The 19,305-nt window shown below is 41.4% G+C and overlaps 1 protein-coding gene across 1 annotated transcript; it reads left to right on the top strand.

Annotated features, from left to right (window-relative positions):
- Positions 1 to 1,928: 1,928 nt before the first annotated feature.
- Positions 1,929 to 4,884, top strand: LOC115174563 (alpha-(1,3)-fucosyltransferase 9-like). The gene is made up of 2 exons (XM_029733223.1): positions 1,929 to 2,113; positions 2,725 to 4,884. The coding sequence occupies exons 1-2, from the start codon at positions 2,056 to 2,058 to the stop codon at positions 3,828 to 3,830; spliced, it is 1,164 nt and encodes a 387-aa protein (XP_029589083.1). The 5' UTR covers positions 1,929 to 2,055; the 3' UTR covers positions 3,831 to 4,884.
- Positions 4,885 to 19,305: the final 14,421 nt, after the last annotated feature.

Below are 19,305 nucleotides of genomic sequence, written 5' to 3' on the forward strand. Positions count from 1 at the left end.
AAGGAAAATTGCAATTGACTCAGAACAGAGCAGCATGGCTGGCCCTCGGATGTACACAGAGAGCTAACATGAATAATATACACGTCAATCTCTCCTGGCTCAAAGTGGAGGAGAGATTGACTTCATCACTACTTGTATTTATGAGAAGTATTGACATGTTGAATGCACCGAGCTGTCTGTCTGAATTACTGGCACACAGCTCGGACACCCATGCATACCCCACAAGACATGCTACAAGAGGTCTCTTCACAGTCCCCAAGTCCAGAACAGACTATGGGAGGCGCACAGTACTACAGTACATAGAGCAATGACTACATGGACTCTATTCCACATCAAGTAACTGATGCAAGCAGTAAAATTATATTGAAAAAACAGATAAAAAAAACATCTTAAGGAACAGCGGAACTGTGAAGCAACACAAACATAGGCACAGACACATGCATACACACACACACACACACACACACAGTCTAACATACACACTATACGCACACTATCCACACACGTGTTGGGAAATCTGTGACTGTATTGTAATGTTTTTACAATTTTAAAGCTGCCTTAATTATTATGGATCCACAATAAATACAAATAACGACAAATATAAGACATGGCAAAATGCGTAGAATTTAAAATGGCCATTTTTTTTCTCTCCATCAACATGAGGGGTTCTCTGTTTACTGTACATTTGATACGTTTCCCATTGTGTTTTACAAAGAGTGGCGCCTTCTTTGCGTGGGTGGGTATGTACTGTATCTCCTGTTATGGTTTCACAATAAATGTATACAAATGGATGAAAAAACTTCACACTACAACAGCACTTCTAGCTCATAAAGGTGGAAGCTATATGCTGAGTTTTTTCCCCTAAAGTGTTGCCCTGAGTGGTTCTGTGAGTTATTAGCGTAAATGTTTCAGGACAGTTGTAGTTTGTTTCATTGCCACGAGGTAGAGAAAGGGTATGGATTGCGCCTTTAACACACCAAACATTCAATCACAACGAAAGACACAATGTATACTCATGAGGTCACTCAAATCTAATACCGACACATAAAACAACCAGGAAAAATGCCTAGAACTAAGACAGGCTAAGGGAGTTTTCACATATGAAATTCGGTTCCATGGTTCGGTTTCCTGTAGCATTTGTGAGAATTGTACAGAATAAATGTTGCTTTCACAAGAACAGAAAATAACTGATTCAGGGTGCGATCAGCACGACAGACATTCTACATGACGTTAGAGAGCTAGCTTGTTTAGAACGGGCCAAAAAGTTCCACACGACTCGTGCTGCCGTGCCACAATATCAAGTACACTGGTATTGAATCCTGGACCCACTACTCATGCAGGTCCACGATTAATTTCAGCCAGGGTTTGTTTGTGTTTCGCACATGCTTTATAGCGTGGATCAGGGTACCAAACACTCCAGGATCCGGGTCGTAAGGGGATATGGGAATTCATCACTTTAGAAAGTATCAAATGTAAACAGAGAATATGTGGAAGTTCCATGGGAGTTCTCTAACTGGCATGATGGAACAAAGAGAAGGATGTGAATTATGACTTCACATGGAACACCACACACGCACCACAACATTGATAGTGACTAAACCACACCTAGACACTCAATATCATTCTCCTTGTTCTCGTGGTTGTGGTGAACAGTGAAGTTGAAATGTTTTGTTCACAGGAATTGTTGTAATGAATGTGTCCTTGAAATATTTGATTCATTAAAGGTCTTTGTAGCCTAGTTGTTCTAACTCTATGATGTCCATGACATGTTCAGGCATGTTATTGCTGGTAAGGGAAAAGATACAGGATTTTTTCCCCCCTTTACTGTTTATTGGGACATGGCACAATCTGTCCTACCCCTCCCAACAGAGGCCCAACCTCCATTTCCCTTTCATGCTTTCTCATCCTGCCGTAAAGGATTCCAGAAGAACTTTTTTTCTCTCCCTTCGTTTAAACAAACGGCTTGTCACTGTTTCTTATCGCTTTATTGAACTGATGAGTACCAATGACCCAGAGAATTGTTTCACAGGTGCACAGTTCACATAGGGAGTGTATATGGATGACATCCCCGGGCAGCTCTGTATACAGCATGACAAGAACAACCTGTTGACCGGTGAGGCATTATCTTTTCCTTTGACAAGTACAGGCTTTCACTTATTGGTGCCTTATTGAGTGCAGTTTTGAATGGTCATGTAAAAGTCTATAAGTATTAAGTGTTTTTAGACTATAAAAAAAGTCAACGAAAATCATTATTAGTCAAGAATAAGGAATTTCAGCATTCACCAGATGACATTGTAACAAACTAGATTTGTGGATCAGTACAGCAAAGGGGTATAAAATCACTTGTTTAAAGTACACCTTACCCACAATTGTGAAAAAAAACAAGAAAACATGTACTTCCAACACGTTGTGCTGAAAGGACATTTTTATTATTAACTTCAACACAATCCTGAGGTAGCCAGGTACATGGGCACGTTTCGTCGGTGTTCCTTTTGAATCTAATCTGACTAAACCATTCTCATTGTTCATGTTTCCGATTGCATCAACTGTATTTGTGGTTACTCTCAAATTAAAGAGAATGTTTAATCAGCACCTGCTTCTTTTCTCATACTTTCTCTCTGTACACAAAAGCTATTTATTAACAGTTAAACAAAAATCTTCATTTGGTTTAATTTCTTTGAGTGTGAATGATAATGTAATAATGTGTTTTTCCTCTCTTCACAGGAGCAAAAATGCTGTCAAGTACTTTCCTTACAGGAGCTTTGCATACCTTCCTGGTAGGGATCCTCTGTCTAGGAGGATTTGTGACACTGTTTTTTATGTATTACAAATCAGCTCTGGACTGCACTCCCCAGCCTCATTACTCAAAGCAACCTGAGAACAGGTCCTTGTCTAAGCAGCCAGAGCCAGACAAGCCCATCATGCTGTTGTGGTTCTGGCCTGAAAACCGCAGGTTTGATTTTAGCGATTGTGCCACTTTCTTCAACATTGATGGCTGCCATCTGACAGATGACAGGTCTCTGTACAACAAGGCAGATGGTGTGCTCATCTTTCACAAATCCATCAAATACGATTTATCCAACTTGCCTCCATCACCTCGACCAAGATTCCAGAAGTGGATTTGGTATCATGTGGAATCACCTACAAATACAATTAGGATACCTGGTCTAGAAAACCTTTTCAACTTGACCTTGAGTTATAGGGAGGACGCAGACATCCCTGTGCGTTGGCGCTTGACCGTAAGGAAAGGCCAGGGTGAGGACTTTGTGCTGCCCAAGAAGGATAAATTAGTTTGCTGGATTGTGAGCAACAACAACCCTGCCACTGGAACAGGGGTAAGGCACAAATATTACAGAGAACTTGTAAAACACATTAAGGTGGAAGTCTTTGGCAAGGCCTTTGCTAGATTCTTGAAATATGAGGACTACTACTCAACACTCTCCAGCTGTAAGTTTTACCTCTCCTTTGAGAACTCAGTCCACAAAGACTACATCACTGAGAAGCTAAACGGACCACTTGCAGCAGGAACTGTGCCAGTGGTATTGGGCCCACCGAGACAGAACTATGAGGACTTTGTCCCAGGAAATTCCTTCATCCATATTAATGACTTTCCCAATGCAAAAGCACTGGCTGAATTCCTCCTGAAGTTGGACAAGGATGATGAGGCATATCTGCGCTACTTTCAGTGGCGTAGAAACTTCTCTGCTCAGCAACATCTGGTTCAACTGAGTCAAGAGTTCACGCAAGCTATTTGCTATGCCTGTGACCACATAGGCAAACATTGGGAGTACAGGGCTGTTCACGATATTTACAAATGGTATTTTGGTTAATCAGTCACTTACATCCTCATCGGTGTATGTGCTGTTACCACTATATTACCCTCTTCTCTCCATGTACATTATCATGTCTCAGGATGGAATTTAGTCACACCCAGCATCCCACAATAGCAACGTTTACACAGTGCCTTTACGACCTATTGCACTACTTGTAAGATAAGTGTACCTGGTTGTTTTACTGTACTAGTGTCATAGCTAGGTTTTTAAGTATCCAGAACCATTCAGGCTCTTATCTTTATAACTACCCAACAGCTAACCTCTGCACTATTTATTGTCTGAATTACTACCTGTATGTATGTTTTATATCTTTTACACTCACACATTTTGAGCTGAAATAATTAAAAGGTAATTCAAGCATTTTTTATCTCCAGCACAATACCAGTGTCTACAAAGGTGAAAACAGAGCATTTCTACGTTTTGTAGAAAATAATATGAAGTAAAAAAACTTCTACCTTGATGACATCATCAATTTTCAAACGCCATGAGAGTAGTTATTGTAGGGTAGCTTCTGTCAAACTAACTTTCACACCTCGTTGATTGAGGAGGGGGCCGGGACTTCTGCCAAGGACTTGAATATCACACCCATTGTTCTGAGTGGCCGGGTCATTACGACATGATGTATGTAAGCATCACACCCATTGTTCTGAGTGGCAGGGAAATTATGACATGATGTACAAGTAGGTAAACATCACATCCATTGTTCTGAATGGCTGGGACTTTAATATCACACCCAGGTGTGACTTCACACCAGGATGTAAATATCACACCCATTGTTCAGAGTGGCCGGGGCATTACCACATGTTGTATGTAAACATCACACCCCACTTTTTTGATTACAGTATATCGGATGTGAGGAGGGGTCCTAGTGTCTGTGTGCAGACATGGTGTAAAAGGTATTGATCAAGGGGCTATTGTATTGGGGCCAAGTTGCTTAGTTGCTTCTAATAATTGTTTTATTAATAACCAGAGCTGTGAATTTAAAACATGCAGGGTTCATTTAATTCTAACCAGAAAATTGTTTGTTGATTAAAACAATACCAAACATGAATGTTTTATTTTTAATTCTGAAAACCATTTCACCATCCCCCCCCCCCCACCCCCCATTTTTTCCTCAGTTTGCGTGCGTATGTGTCTGTGAGGAGGGAGCTAATGTATGGGGGTCACGTCTGGGCATGCGAGGTCAGGGTGGCGTCTGGGCATGATGCCTATACCATTTTCCTTAACCAGAGAGAATGCTTGAACTTGTCAAAGATCAATGATGTATAAATAAAGCACCATTATTAAGACATTAACTACTGACATTACAGCAGACAACATCTTGAGCATTGACTCTTGGACAGCATCCAGTCAGCCAACTCTATTCTGTCACTGAGCAGAAGACACCTGTAGACAGCTGTAAGTACATTTTCCCTTTGTTGTTTATTTCTTTTATTTTTTGTAAGTGACGTTTTTATATGCATCGTGATATACAACAACTGGTTTGTACATTTTTTAAACACCCATCATTGTTTTTTATAAAACTGTCTGTGTGTGTGTGTGTGTGTGTGCGTGTGTATGTATGAGTGTGTGTGTGTATGATTTAAAACTGAGGTGTGTTTATCCTGATTTAATTTAAACCTGTTTTTTTTTTTTTAAAGATCTCGGAGAACACTCATTGGATCTTTTCAATACAGCTCCTGGAAACCTTTCACAAATCTTTGAGTACAGATACCTTGTGAAATTTGGTTCACTGATTCATCAAGTGTGTAATTTCTGTAATTTCAACATGATTTTATTGTCTTTATCGACTTGTTATCAATAGCTGAGAACCCCGGACATGTGCAGCCAACAACTTCAGAGCCTTTGTTATTTGTCTGCTGATGGTTGATAGGGTCCTCATTGTACTCAAACTGGTTAGGTTTAGGCCTCCTACAGCATTCACACCTGGCCCTGTGGGGAATCAACAAGCAGCTGGCTGGACTTCACAGGACCCTGGAAGTTAGTTTTTGAATTACTTTGGTGCAATCTTTACAACTATGTGTACAATTTTCACCACTCTAAGCACAAAAATGCAATCAGATCATCAAAATAGCTCATGTTTCAAAGCACATTTTCATTTGACTGAGAACAACAAACAAATTCACAAAGTCACTTGTTCAATGCACCAATTCACACATTCAATTTGGATACATATTCCATTTAAAAAAGAAATATTTCACCTTTATTTAACCAGGTAGGCCAGTTGAGAACAAGTTCTCATTTACAACTGAGACCTGGCCAAGATAAAGCACAGCAGTTCGATACATACAACAACACAGAGTTACACATGGAATATACAAACATACAGTCACTAATACAGTAGAAAAAAATCTATATACAGTGAGTGCAAATGAGGTAAGATAAGGGAAGTAAGGCAATAAATAGACCATGGTGACAAAGTAATTACAACATAGCAATTATACACTGGAATGGTAGATGTGCAGAAGATGAATGTGCAAGTAGAGATACTGGGGTGCAAAGGAGCAAGATAAATAAATAAATATAGTATGGGGATGAGGTAGTTGAATGGGCTGTTTACAGATGGGCTATGTACAGGTGCAGTGATCTGTGAGCTGCTCTGACAGCTGGTGCTTAAAGCTAGTGAGGGAGATAAGAGTCTCCAGCTTCAGTGATTTTTGCAGTTTGTTCTAGTCATTGGCAGCAGAGAACTGGAAGGAAAGGCGGCCAAACGAGGAATTGGCTTTAGGGGTGCTGCTATGGTGACCAGTGAGCTGAGATAAGGCGGGGCTTTACCTAGCAGAGACTTGTAGATGACCTGGAGCCAGTGGGTTTGGCGATGAGTATGAAGCGATGGCCAGCCAACGAGCGCATACAGGTCACAGTGGTGGGTAATATATGGGGCTTTGGTGACAAAACGGATGGCACTGTGATAGACTGCATCCAATTTGTTGAGTAGAATGTTGGAGGCTATTTTATAGATTACATCGCCGAAGTCGAGGATCGGTAGGATGTTCAGTTTTACGAGGGTATGTTTGGCAGCATGAGTGAAGGATGCTTTTTTGCAAAATAGGAAGCCGATTCTATATTTAATTTTGGATTGGAGATGCTTAATGTGAGTCTGGAAGGAGAGTTTACAGTCTAGCCAGACACCTAGGTATTTGTCAACATATTCTAAGTCAGAACTGTGCAGAGTAGTAAGGCTGGATGGGCGGGCAGGTGCGGGCAGTGATCGGTTGAAGAGAATGCATTTAGTTTTACTTGCATTTAAGAGCAGTTGGAGGCCACGGAAGGAGAGTTGTATGGCATTGAAGCTCGTCTGAAGGTTAGTTAACACAGTGTCCAAAGAAGGGCCAGAAGTATACAGAATGGTGTCGTCTACGTAGAGGTGGATCAGAGAATCACCAGCAGCGAGAGCGACATCATTAATGTATACAGAGAAGCGAGTCGGCCCGAGAATTGAACCCTGTGGCACCCCCATAGAGCCTGCCAGAGGTCCAGACAACAGGCCCTCCGATTTGACACACTGAACTCTATCAGAGAAGTAGTTGGTGAACCAGGCGAGGCAATCATTTGAGAAACCAAGGCTGTTGAGTCTGCCAATAAGAATGTGGTGATTTACAGAGTCGAAAGCCTTGGCCAGGTCGATGAATACGGCTGCACAGTAATGTCTCTTATCAATGGCGGTTATGATATCATTTAGGACCTTGAGCGTGGCTGAGGTGCACCCATGACCAGCTCTGAAACCAGATTGCATAGCAGAGAAGGTACGGTGGGATTCGAAATGGTCGGTAATCTGTTTGTTGATTTGGCTTTCGAAGACCTTAGAAAGGCAGGGTGGGATAGATATAGGTCTGTAGCAATTTGGGTCTAGAGTGTCTCCCCCTTTGAAGAGGGGGATGACCGCGGCAGCTTTCCAATCTTTGGGAATCTCAGACGATACGAAATAGAGATTGAACAGGCTAGTAATAGGGGTTGCAATAATTTCAGCAGATAATTTTAAAAAGAGAGGGTCCAGATTGTCTAGGCGGCTGATTTGTAGGGGTCCAGGTTTTGCAGTTCTTTAAGAACATCAGCTATCTGGATTTGGGTGAAGGAGAAATGGGGGAGGCTTGGGCGAGTTGCTGTGGGGAGTGCAGGGCTGTTGACCGGGTTAGGGGTAGCCAGGTGGAAAGCATGGCCAGCCGCCGAAAAATCCTTAGTGAAATTATTTTTTGAGTTTGTGCCACAGGATGCAAATTTCTGCTTGAAAAAGCTAGCCTTAGCTTCCTAACTGCCTGTGTATATTTGTTCCTAACTTCTCTGAAAAGTTACATATCACGGGGGCTATTCGATGCTAATGCAAAATGCCACAGGATGTTTTTGTGCTGGTCAATGGCAGTCAGGTCTGGAGAGAACCAAGGGCTCTATCTGTTTCTGGTTCAACATTTTTTGAATGGGGCATGCTTATTTAAGATGTTGAGGAAGGCACTTTTAAGGAATGACCAGGCATCCTCTACTGACGGGATGAGGTCAATATCCTTCCATGATACCCGGGCCATGTCGATTAGGAAGGCCTGCTCGCTGAAGTGTTTCAGGGAGCGTTTGATAGTGATGAGGGGTGGTCGTTTGACCACAGACCCATTACAGATGCAGGCAATGAGGCAGTGATCGCTGAGATCTTGTTTGAAAACAGCAGAGGTATATTTAGAGGGCAAGTTGGTTAGGATGATATCTATGAGAGTGCCCGTGTTTACGGATTTGGGGTTGTACCTGGTGGGTTCATTGATAATTTGTGAGAGATTGAGGGCATCAAGCTTAGATTGTTGGATGGCCGGGGTGTTAAGCATGTCCCAATTTAGGTCACCTAGCAGCACGAGCTCTGAAGATAGATGGGGGGCAATCAGTTCACATATGGTGTCCAGGGCACAGCTGGGGGCAGAGGGTGGTCTATAGCAAGCCGCAACGGTGAGAGACTTGTTTCTGGTAAGGTGGATTTTTAAAAGGAGAATCTTGAATTGTTCGGGTACTGACCATCTCTTCAGTAGATTGCAACACCGCCCCCTATGGCAGTTCTATCTTGTCGGAAAATGTTATAGTTTTCAGGGTTTTTGGTGGTCTTTCTGAGCCAGGATTCAGACATGGCTAGGACATCTGGGTTGGCAGAGTGTGCTATGGCAGTGAATAAAACAAACTTAGGGAAGAGGCTTCTAATGTTAACATGCATGAAACCAAGGCTTTTACGGTTACAGAAGTCAACAAATGACAGCGCCTGGGGAATGGGAGTGGAGCTAGGCACTGCAGGGCCTGGATTAACCTCCACATCACCAGAGGAACAGAGGAGGAGTAGGATAAGTGTACGGCTAAAGGCTAAAATAACTGGTCGTCTAGTACGTTCAGAACAGAGAGTAAAAGGAGCAGATTTCTGGGCACGGTAGAATAGATTAAAGGCATAATGTACAGAGAAAGGTATGGTAGGATGTGGATACAGTGAGGGTAAACCTGTGCATAGAGTGACGATGAAAGAGATAGTCTCTAGAAATATAATCTAAGTGATTTCACCTCATGTGTGGTAGGTGGAACTAAAGTGTTAAATAAGGCGTATTGAGCAGGGCTAGAGGCTCTACAGTGAAATAAGGCAATAAATACTAACCAAAACAGCAATGGCAAAGGCATATTGACGTTAGCAAGAGGCATGCATAGCCAAGTGATCATAGGAGTCCAGTGAGTGGCTTCAGGCAGCTTGCGGGCCGGGGCTAGCAATCTTACAGAAGGGCCTTGGAGGGACGTCGCGACGGGAGAAAGTCTGTTGTGGTCCCCTCATGATATTACGTCAGCAGACGGATCAGCAGGGCTCCGTGTGGTAAACCAGGCCAATTTGCAAAATAGGTATAGTGGTCAAAGAATTTGTCCGGTGGGCCTCTTAAGCTAACAGTCTGATGTGCTCTGGACAGCTAGCAGGCCGCGGCTAGCATGCTAGCGGATGGGCATTCAGGGGAAGAAGCGACGGTGGAGCCAGTTGAGAAAAACCCCATCGGGCGAATCACGTCGGTGGTCCAGTCGTGATGGGTTGGCGGCGGTCCAAGCCAGTTGGCAAAAAGAGGTATTGTTGCCCAAGGAGTGGCTGATGGACCTCTTTGGCTAGTCAGGAGATGGGCCTAGCAAGGCTAGCTCCAGGCTAATTGGTTATTGCTTCGGGATAGTGACGTTAGCCAGGAGTGGCCACTAGAATAGCGGCTAGCTAGCTGCGATGATCCAGGTGAAGAAAAAAAAGGTTCAGAGCTTGCGGTAGGAATCTGGATATATGGAGAAAAATAAGTCAGATTTGCTCTGGTTTGAGCCGCGCTGTGCAGACTGGTGAGAGTTGACCGTGCTAGAGGTGGCTGATGACCGCTAGCAGTGGCTAGCTGACTACTAGCATCTGTTGGGGTTCCGGTTCAGGCGACGGTTCTGACGACAGATCAGCAGGGCTCCGTATGGTGGGTATAGTGGTCAAAGAATTTGTCCGATGGGCCTCTTGAGCTAACGGTCCGATGTACTTTAGACAGCTAGCAGGCCATGGCTAACTAGTAGCCAGTTAGCTGAACTCATCGATAGCTTACGATGAGTTCTTAAGTATAAAAATAGCAGATCTGTGCCACATTGGGTGAGGCGGGTTGCAGGAGATTATATTCAGTCCGTAGATAGAAAGTAATTTTAAATATATATATATATATATATATATATATATATATATATATATATATATATATATATATATATATATATATAAAAAACAAGGAAAAACTGTTTACACTGGACAAGACAAAAACATACGTCCGACTGCTACGCCATCTTGGATGTTCTAAGTATCTGCTTTTCAAAATACAATATTCAATTTATTTTAATATGATTTTCATGATTTGTTAACAATACAATTAACTATCACTTAATTAAACTGCTCAAAACTGATAATTACTGAACCAAAATTATAAAGTGCATAGTTAACGTACAGTGCCTTTGGAAAGTATTCAGACCCCTTGACTTTTTCCACATTTTGTTATGTTACAGCCTTATTCTAAAATGTATATATATAAAAAAAAGAATCCTCAGCAATCTACACACAATACCCCATAATGACAAAGTGAAAACAGGTTCTTAGATTTTTTTTGCTAAAGTAAAAATAATTATTAAAAAAATAAACGTATTTACATAAGTATTCAGACCCTTTGCTATGAGACTCATGTGCATCCTGTTTCCATTGATCATCCTTGAGATGTTTCTACAACTTGATTGGAGTCCACCTGTGGTAAATTCAAGTGATTGGACACCATTTGGAAAGGCATACACCTGTCTATATAAGGTCCTACAGTTGGCAGTGCATGTCAGAGTAAAAACCAAGCCATGAGGTCAAAGGAATTGTCCATAGAGCTCCGAGACAGGATTATGTCGAGGCACAGATCTGGGGAAGGGTACCAAAAATAATCTGCAGCATTGAAGTTCCCCAAGAACACAGTGGCCTCCATCATTCTTAGATGGAAGAAGTTTGGAACCACCAAGACTCTTCCTAGAGCTGGTCGCCCGGCCAAACTGAGCAATCGGGGGATTGGTCGGGTAGGTGACCAAGAACCAGATGGTCACTCTGACAGAGCTCCAGAGTTCCTCTGTGGAGATGGGAGAACCTCCCAGAAGGACAACCATCGCTCCAGCACTCCACCAATCAGGCCTTTATGGTAGAGTGGCCAGATGGAAGCCACTCCTCAGTAAAAGGCACATGACAGCCTGCATGAAGTTTGCCAACAGGCACCTGAAGATTCTCAGACCATAAGAAACAAGATTCTCTGGTCTGATGAAACCAAGATTGAACTCATTAGCCTGAATGCCAAGTGTCACGTCTGGAGGAAACCGGGCACCATCCCCAAGGTGAAGTATGGTGGTGGCAGCATCATGCTGGAAGACAAGTCAGGATCAAGGCAAAGATGAACGGTGCAAAGTACAGAGAGATCCTTGATGAAAACCTTCTCCAGAGCGCTCATGACCTCAGAATGGGGCAAAGGTTCACCTTCCAACAACGGCCCTAAGCACACAGCCAAGACAACGCAGGAGTGGCTTTGGGACAAGTCTCTGAATATCCTTGAGTGGCCCAGCCAGAGCCCGGACTTGAACCCAATAGAACATATCTGGAGAGATCTGAAAATAGCTGTGCAGCAACGCTCCACATCCAACCTGACAGAGCTTGAGAGGATCTGCCGAGAAGAATGGGAGAAACTCCCCAAATATAGGTGTGCCAAGCTTGCAGCGTCATACCCAAGAAGACTCAAGGCTGTAATCGCTGCCAAAGGTGCTTTAACAAAGTACTGTGTAAAGGGTATGAATACTGAATACTGTAAGTGTGATATCAGTTTTTAAATTTGAATACATTTGCAAAGATTTCTAAAAAACGTTTTTTGCTTTGTTATCATGGGGTATTGTGTGTAGATTGCTGAGGGGAAAAAAAAGATTTAATCCATTTAAGAATAAGGCTGTAACGTAACAAAACGTGTAAAAAGTCAAGGGGTCTGAATACTGTCCAAATGCAATATATATAGTTTGATAACTGCTGAACACTGTACTTTTCTATATTTTTATCTCATAAATGTAGTGATTTGGCATCAATATATGTTGGAAGGTAAAACCAAATCATATATGGATGTGGCTGTGAATACTACATCATATGACAAAGTGGAAAGAGTCACTATGTGCTACCATTTGAAATTACAGTGTAGTGTACAATGCAATGCTGAAATACCTGGGTTATACATAACAATATATTTCCCTCATTATCTGAATTTCATTGAGACACTGTGAGCAGAGAGACAGGCAATACTGTATATATTGACAATGTATATAAAAAAAGGTTATCTTGCACAATGTTGCATAGAGCAGAAAGGGCATACAACACAGTGCTACATTTTTAAAGTAGCTAACTGTTTCACAATACCCCTATTTCTGATTATTTGTCCTACGTATGTACCGTATAAGGACAATGAAACTGTAAGACCGACATATTTCCCAACCTGCCATTTGATACAAATTATAAAATGGTGCATGTCCAGTTATAGTCAAATACTGTATGGAAACCAATATTTACCATCTATTCAGCACTTCAAAAATAACAGTTTTGAACAGCGTATCTTGTATTTTTGCTATTGGATTAAATGGCAATTAAAAATACTAAATGGTGAGCCTATCATTAACTAATGGGTTTTCCATATCCGTCCCCATCACTAGTACATTTTTTATGTTTTTTCAGGCCCTTTACCACACTGCTGATGTCTTATTTACTACTGAACAGTAGTTTAGACAAAACACAAAAGTTGTTATACAATCCGTATTCAAATTATTCCATACGGAGAACAGGCATATGCACTTTTCTGAAAGATTTTTCTGTTTGGATTATATTTATTTATCTTTTTCATAATCGGTTAGTCTCAGGGTGTTGTGTAGACATGGATTTTGTGTTCGTTTTTTTTATATATTTGTTTTTAGCATGCTTTCATTAAAGGTTTTTCATAATACATCCTAGGAATAATTTTGACAAACACAATTTTGAGAAAAATAACCTAAGGTGAAACGCCATAGAGGAGTCAAAAAGACCATGGGTCAGCCCCATCATCCTGGTATCCAAGCCAAATAGTACACTGTGCTTTCTTTTGGCCTTTACGGGGCCCCAGCCACCTTTCAAAGACTGATGGACATTGTCCTATGGCCAAATCGGGGCTTTGCTGCGGCCTACCTGGACAAAGTGGTAATCCATTTGGAGACGTGGGAAGACCACGTGGAGACGGTAGGCCGTGTCTTGGGTTGTCTCCGACAGGCAGGCCTGACAGCCAACACAAAGAAGTGGGTGTGGCACCGTGAGAGGCATGAGCATAGGTGTGGCCGAAGGACTCCCAGTGCAGCACCATGGACAGTGGCACTGGCTGCAGCACAGTGGACCACAGCATTCAGTTCAGCAGTGTGGAAGGCTGAGCTATCATCAACACCAGGCCAGCCAAAGACCGCGCCACAGCTATGCTCACCCAACACACCTGTGCAGGATTATATAATCAGCACACCTGCAAGGCATTCCATAATCAACTGACTGGCACAAGAGCGCAGGCTGGACATCACTCAAGTAAAGCAGTTAGGTAGACACAGCCAGAGCGTGTCTACGCTCTCATTTACACAGTGGTTCTCTCTCCTTCCACAGACTCCTCAGAAGGAGATTTACGGACTGGGCCAATGAGGCCACACCACTGCAGGAGACTACAGGTGACTGCCATCTTTAACCACCCTCTTTGCTTGAACAGCTTGTGGACTAGAGTGCCAGAGACACTAAAAGCTAAAGTAAAAGCATCTGTAAATTGAACTATTTGGTTGTGTGTTTACTCATTGCCGCTTGTGTAGTTAGGCACAACCACTCTTCCAGACAGACATTGAATATCCCTTTGAGCATGAGGAAGTTATTAATTACACTTTGGATAGAGTATAAATAAACCCACTCACTACAAAGATCCAGGCATCCTTCCTAACTCGGTTGCCGGAGAAGAACGGAACCGCTTAGGGATTTCACCATGAGGCCAATGTTGATTTTAAAACTTACAGTTTAATGGCTGTGTTAGGAGAGAACTGAGGATGGATCAATAACATTAGTTACTCCCCAATACTAACAGAGTGAAATGAAAAGCCTGTACAGAACAAAAATATTTCAAAACATGCATCCTGTTTGCAACAAGGCACCAGAGTAATACTGCAAAAAAATGTGTCAAAGCAATTAACCTTTTTCTCTATACAATGTGTTATGTTTGGGGCAAATCCAATACAACACATTATTGAGTACCACTCTCCATATCTCCAAGCATAGTGGAGGCTGCATCATGTTATGGGTATACTTGTAATCGTTAAGGACAGGGGAGCCTTTCAGGAGAAAAAAAGAAATGGAATGGAGCTGAGCACAGGCAAAATCCTAGAGGAAAACCTGGTTTGGTCTACTTTCCACCAGAGACTGGGAGATTAATTCCCCTTTCAGTAGGACAATAACCTAAAACACAAGGCCAAATCTACACTGGAGTTGCTTACCGAGAAGACAGTGAGTGCTCCTGAGTAGCCAAGTTAAAGTTTTTACTTAAATCTGCTTGAAAAACTATGGCAAGACCTGCAAATGGTTGTCTAGCAATGACCAACTGTCACGTCCTGACCAGTATAAGGGGTTATTTGTTATTGTAATTTGGTCAGGACGTGGCAGGGGTGTGTTTGTTTTGTGTTGTCGGGGTTTTTGGGTTGTTCTATGTTTTATATTTCTATGTTCTGTTCTATTTTTTTCTATGTCTAGTTTATTGTTTTGGCCTTCAATTGGAGGCAGCTGTTCCTCGTTGCCTCTAATTGAGGGTCCTATTAGGGGTGTTTTTCATGGGGTTTCTGTGGGTAGTTGTTTCGTGTATAGCTGTATGCCTTACAGGACTGGTTGTTGTTTTTGTATATGTGTGTTTTTCCTTCTTTCTGCCAATAAAAAAGATGAGTATACAGACTCCCGCTGCATTTTGGTCCACTTTATACGACGGCCGTGGCACCAACAACCAATTTGACAGAGCTTGAAGAAGTTTTAAAATAATACATTGGCAAATGTTGCACAATCCAGGTCTGGAAAGCTCTTAGAGATTTACCCAGAAAGACTCAGCGGTACTTGCTGCCAAAGGTGATTCTAACATGTATTGACTCAGGGGGTTTAATACTCATCTAATCACAATATATTCATGTTTTATTTTTCATAAATGTTCTACAAATGTTAGGGTGGGTTGCACCAACATGGATTAACTATTAAACTGGGTTAAATCAAGGTTCATCTATCAATCTTGTTGCACCAAATTTTAAACAGTTTTAAATTAATCCTCGTTAAAACCATTAGTTTTCACTTTAAACCTAGATTAATTTTAAGCCTGTTGCTCAATTTAAATGTTTTAATATAAATTTAGATTGGAGGTTCATTCTAAACTGCCACTTGAGGTGGTTTAATTGATAAAATGGCAGCATATCTACTGTGGAGAAACCAAAATGACTAGAGTTCCTCAGAGAATAATTAGACAGGTTGAGTAGTATGATAACTCCTTATTAGTAGGCTATTTACGTGCCCATTTTGTACAATTGAATTGGGGTTTATGATATGCCCAGCCTTGATACGAGTGATGTTACGCAACAATCTGAACGGGCCTGATAACCTTAACATTGTAGTGAAGTTGCATTAACGTTAGTTTTAACGTGCTTTATAGGCATTGATATTTACCAGTAATTTATGCTTACTAAATATTGGTGGTTCGAGTTGTCCATCGTCATCATAGGGGTTATGGAGAGGGGCAAACTGCTGGGGAATAATCTCGCATATTTTCTGGGTGATAGGATCAATTCCCTTGGACGGAGGCCCCCCCTCTGGCTCCAGTCTGAAATAGCCCCCGCCTCTCCTCTGCTGCATCCTTTTTGGCTTCCGCTTTAAAAAAAAAATCCAGCACGCTTTCTACCGATTTGGGTCCCTCTTTTCTTTTAATCCGTGTCGATCTATTAAATCTGTCGCATGAAATGGTCTAGTTGTCTTCCTTTTTGACAGTTGTGTTGTCTGTCTTTTTATCCTCTTATTTTATGCTATCTAGCTTGGTTTATAAACTAGCTAGCTACAGTAGCTAACGAATGAGTTCTGTCTAGTACTGGCAAATAACTGATTTTATTTCAAGTCAAACAACCCATGAGAACCATTCACGATGGAGTTGCAGTAGTTCTAACGTTACATTGTTATTATTTTATCATGGAACAGCAACTTTGTGGCCTCATTTGTCAAATCGGCTAGCTACTTCGTTTCAACTCATGAAATACCTCTTATATTGGTGTAACATGTCACTAATCATCAAATATCAAAACCGTTAATCATAGACTTACTGATCCAGATGTAAAATTAAGTGGTGCGAGATCTTTGATTAATTCTAAACAAAGATTTACAAACCCCAGATTCGCTCTAATCCTACATACATTCAAACCATGTTGGTGCAACCCACCCTTCGATTTATTCTTCCACTTTGACATTAGTGAGTATTTTGTGTAAATCATTGACAAAAACATGACAATGAAATCCATTTTAATCCCACTTTGTAACACAACAAAATGTGGAAAAAGTCAAGGGGTGTGAATACTTTCTGAAAGCACTGTAGATGCTAAAATGCCTATAGGTTTTTTAGGTTGTGAAGGTGGGGACCCCTGGAGGTAAATGGAAATGGTGTCTGTGTTAATGTGCTTTTACCATTTGAAAATAAATTTGAAAAAACACGTTTAAAAAATAATATTTCTGTTATTCACTTGTACTCTCCCCCATCCCAGTATGTTACCAATTCCCACTTGATTATGTATCTTATTCCCCTTCATGGAGCTCTGGTAGTTTCATGATTAAAGAAAATGGTTCATTGGGATTCTATATGACATCTTTAGGGGTGCCACACATGAAGAAAATGATAGAACCTTTTAAAACACAGCTTGAGATCATTGTAGGGGTTTTTCCTCCAGTACTTTGAATAGGGAATGGGGTTTGTATCCAGGGGAAATGTTTTCCTGAGGTTCCAACAGTAACCACGGGGGTAGGGCTTAGCGAAGGATCAATTGTGTATTTCAGTGTTAAAGCTGTCTGGACTAATACACTTTCATTCCTCCCAAGTCATAAGAACCCAACACCCTCTCTCTCTAGCTCTAGACCTATGGTCAGCAGCCATCCTCTCTATAGTCTCGAACCCTACTTTTGAAGTTTTGAACTTGATGATACAGTAGGTCTTGTTATTAGTTTGCCATAGTAGAGCTAATGGTCGTGTTCCCCTGCTCCGACGTTGCTTATGAATGCCAGATCTTACAATGCCTGGATAGGTATTTGACTACATCATATTTTATAGCAATCTGGTGCCTGACATGCCGACAGCACAGTCAATGATGTGGCATGCAACCATTGGTTAATGCATGCAACGTCTGAGCAGAGGAACACAACCCATAAGTTTTAGCAATATGGTGCCCGACTGCAGTCGATGATGTGGCACGCAACCATTGGTTAATGCATGCAACGTCTGAGCAGGGGAACATAACCATATTGTCAGGGACCCCTTGAAAGTTCTTTGAGCCCCTCAGAAATCCTATAGGACCCTTGGTTCATCACTGATATAAAAGACTTGCAGAATTTCCTAAAGAAGAAGTGAAGTTCCTTCTGGAAAAAAAAAGTTATTCTATTCTATAGCTTAATGTTTAGCCTACCTGCTCTGCCATACCTGGGGTCGTTCCATATGCTTTCAATCACTTTCTGACTACACCCTTTTTGATTTGAACAAAACCTTTCATACATGCTCGCCCATAGTGGAAGTGGTCAGAAAGTGCCTTTTTTGGACCTGAATGCCATAAATGACCCATTTTGCGAACCCACCCTACCATAAGACGTCCATCTCTTCTTCGCTGAGAAATACTGATATCATTTGAAAGCTTATTAAACAGGGTTGTCAAACTATTCTATGACTTCTAGAAAAAAAAGTTTATACATTTCTTTCAAGTTTTAATGTCAATTATATATTTTTTTCTAATTTTCACAAACGTTGTAGCTTAGACCTTATTTTACATCATCTGAAGTATTTGTGTTGTGCCCATCATAAGTTGAGACATCATACTCTTGAGTACAGGGTGGGTGTCATTTCGATCATAGAAATAGAAAAGCATAGAATGGACCCATCCCTTCAGAACACTGCAATTTAGCTGGTACACCATTGACATTTTAAATTGAATTCAAACTTTAACTTCCATCAGAGAGGAAGAGGCGAAGAAAAAGGGTTTACTCTGCCCAAAATCTTTCCACAAAAATAAGAACACAAAGTGAAGGATTTTTTAATTGCAGTAAATGAGAGTATTGAATTTTGTCAACAAAAAAATGGAACTGCTCATTTGCTACGTGAGGCTTATTTTATAAAAAAAATGTTTTTCGTAATGGTTAGGTTTTTTTGAATGCACTGATATAAGTGGACGCAGGTGGCATTTCAGCAACTTTGGAAAAAGAAAACTACTTTACAGCTGTATATCGGAGGTCTGCCTACTCCCGCCTGCCTTCCATCTTTGAGGACATGTATTTAAATTGCTAGAGCGGTCACTCGACTATCTTGTCAATATAATAGAATAATAGAATAATAGGCCGCTAGTCCACCCACACAATTTCTGATATAGCACCCCTTACTTTTATTTTCCTGCATAATTAAAAGCAGGAAATGCATCACCTATGCCTCTACTGCCATTCATTTTAATTAGACTGGTTCTGGATTTCTCCCTGACCAAAATGGCTGACACTTTGGCCCCATTATGGAACTTTGAAGGTTTATGACATAACCCCTTTAGTAGGATTGGGCAGTCCCCAGATTTTCATATCATACCGTCCTTCTCCAGGAGTGTTATGTTATAACCGGCTTAGTACACAAGGTGGCGCCAAAAAAAAAAATAAGCCAATTGGGCCTCAATTACC

This window comes from Salmo trutta, chromosome 35 (assembly GCF_901001165.1).
Source record: "Salmo trutta chromosome 35, fSalTru1.1, whole genome shotgun sequence".
In the NCBI taxonomy this organism is placed as follows: Eukaryota; Metazoa; Chordata; class Actinopteri; order Salmoniformes; family Salmonidae; genus Salmo; species Salmo trutta.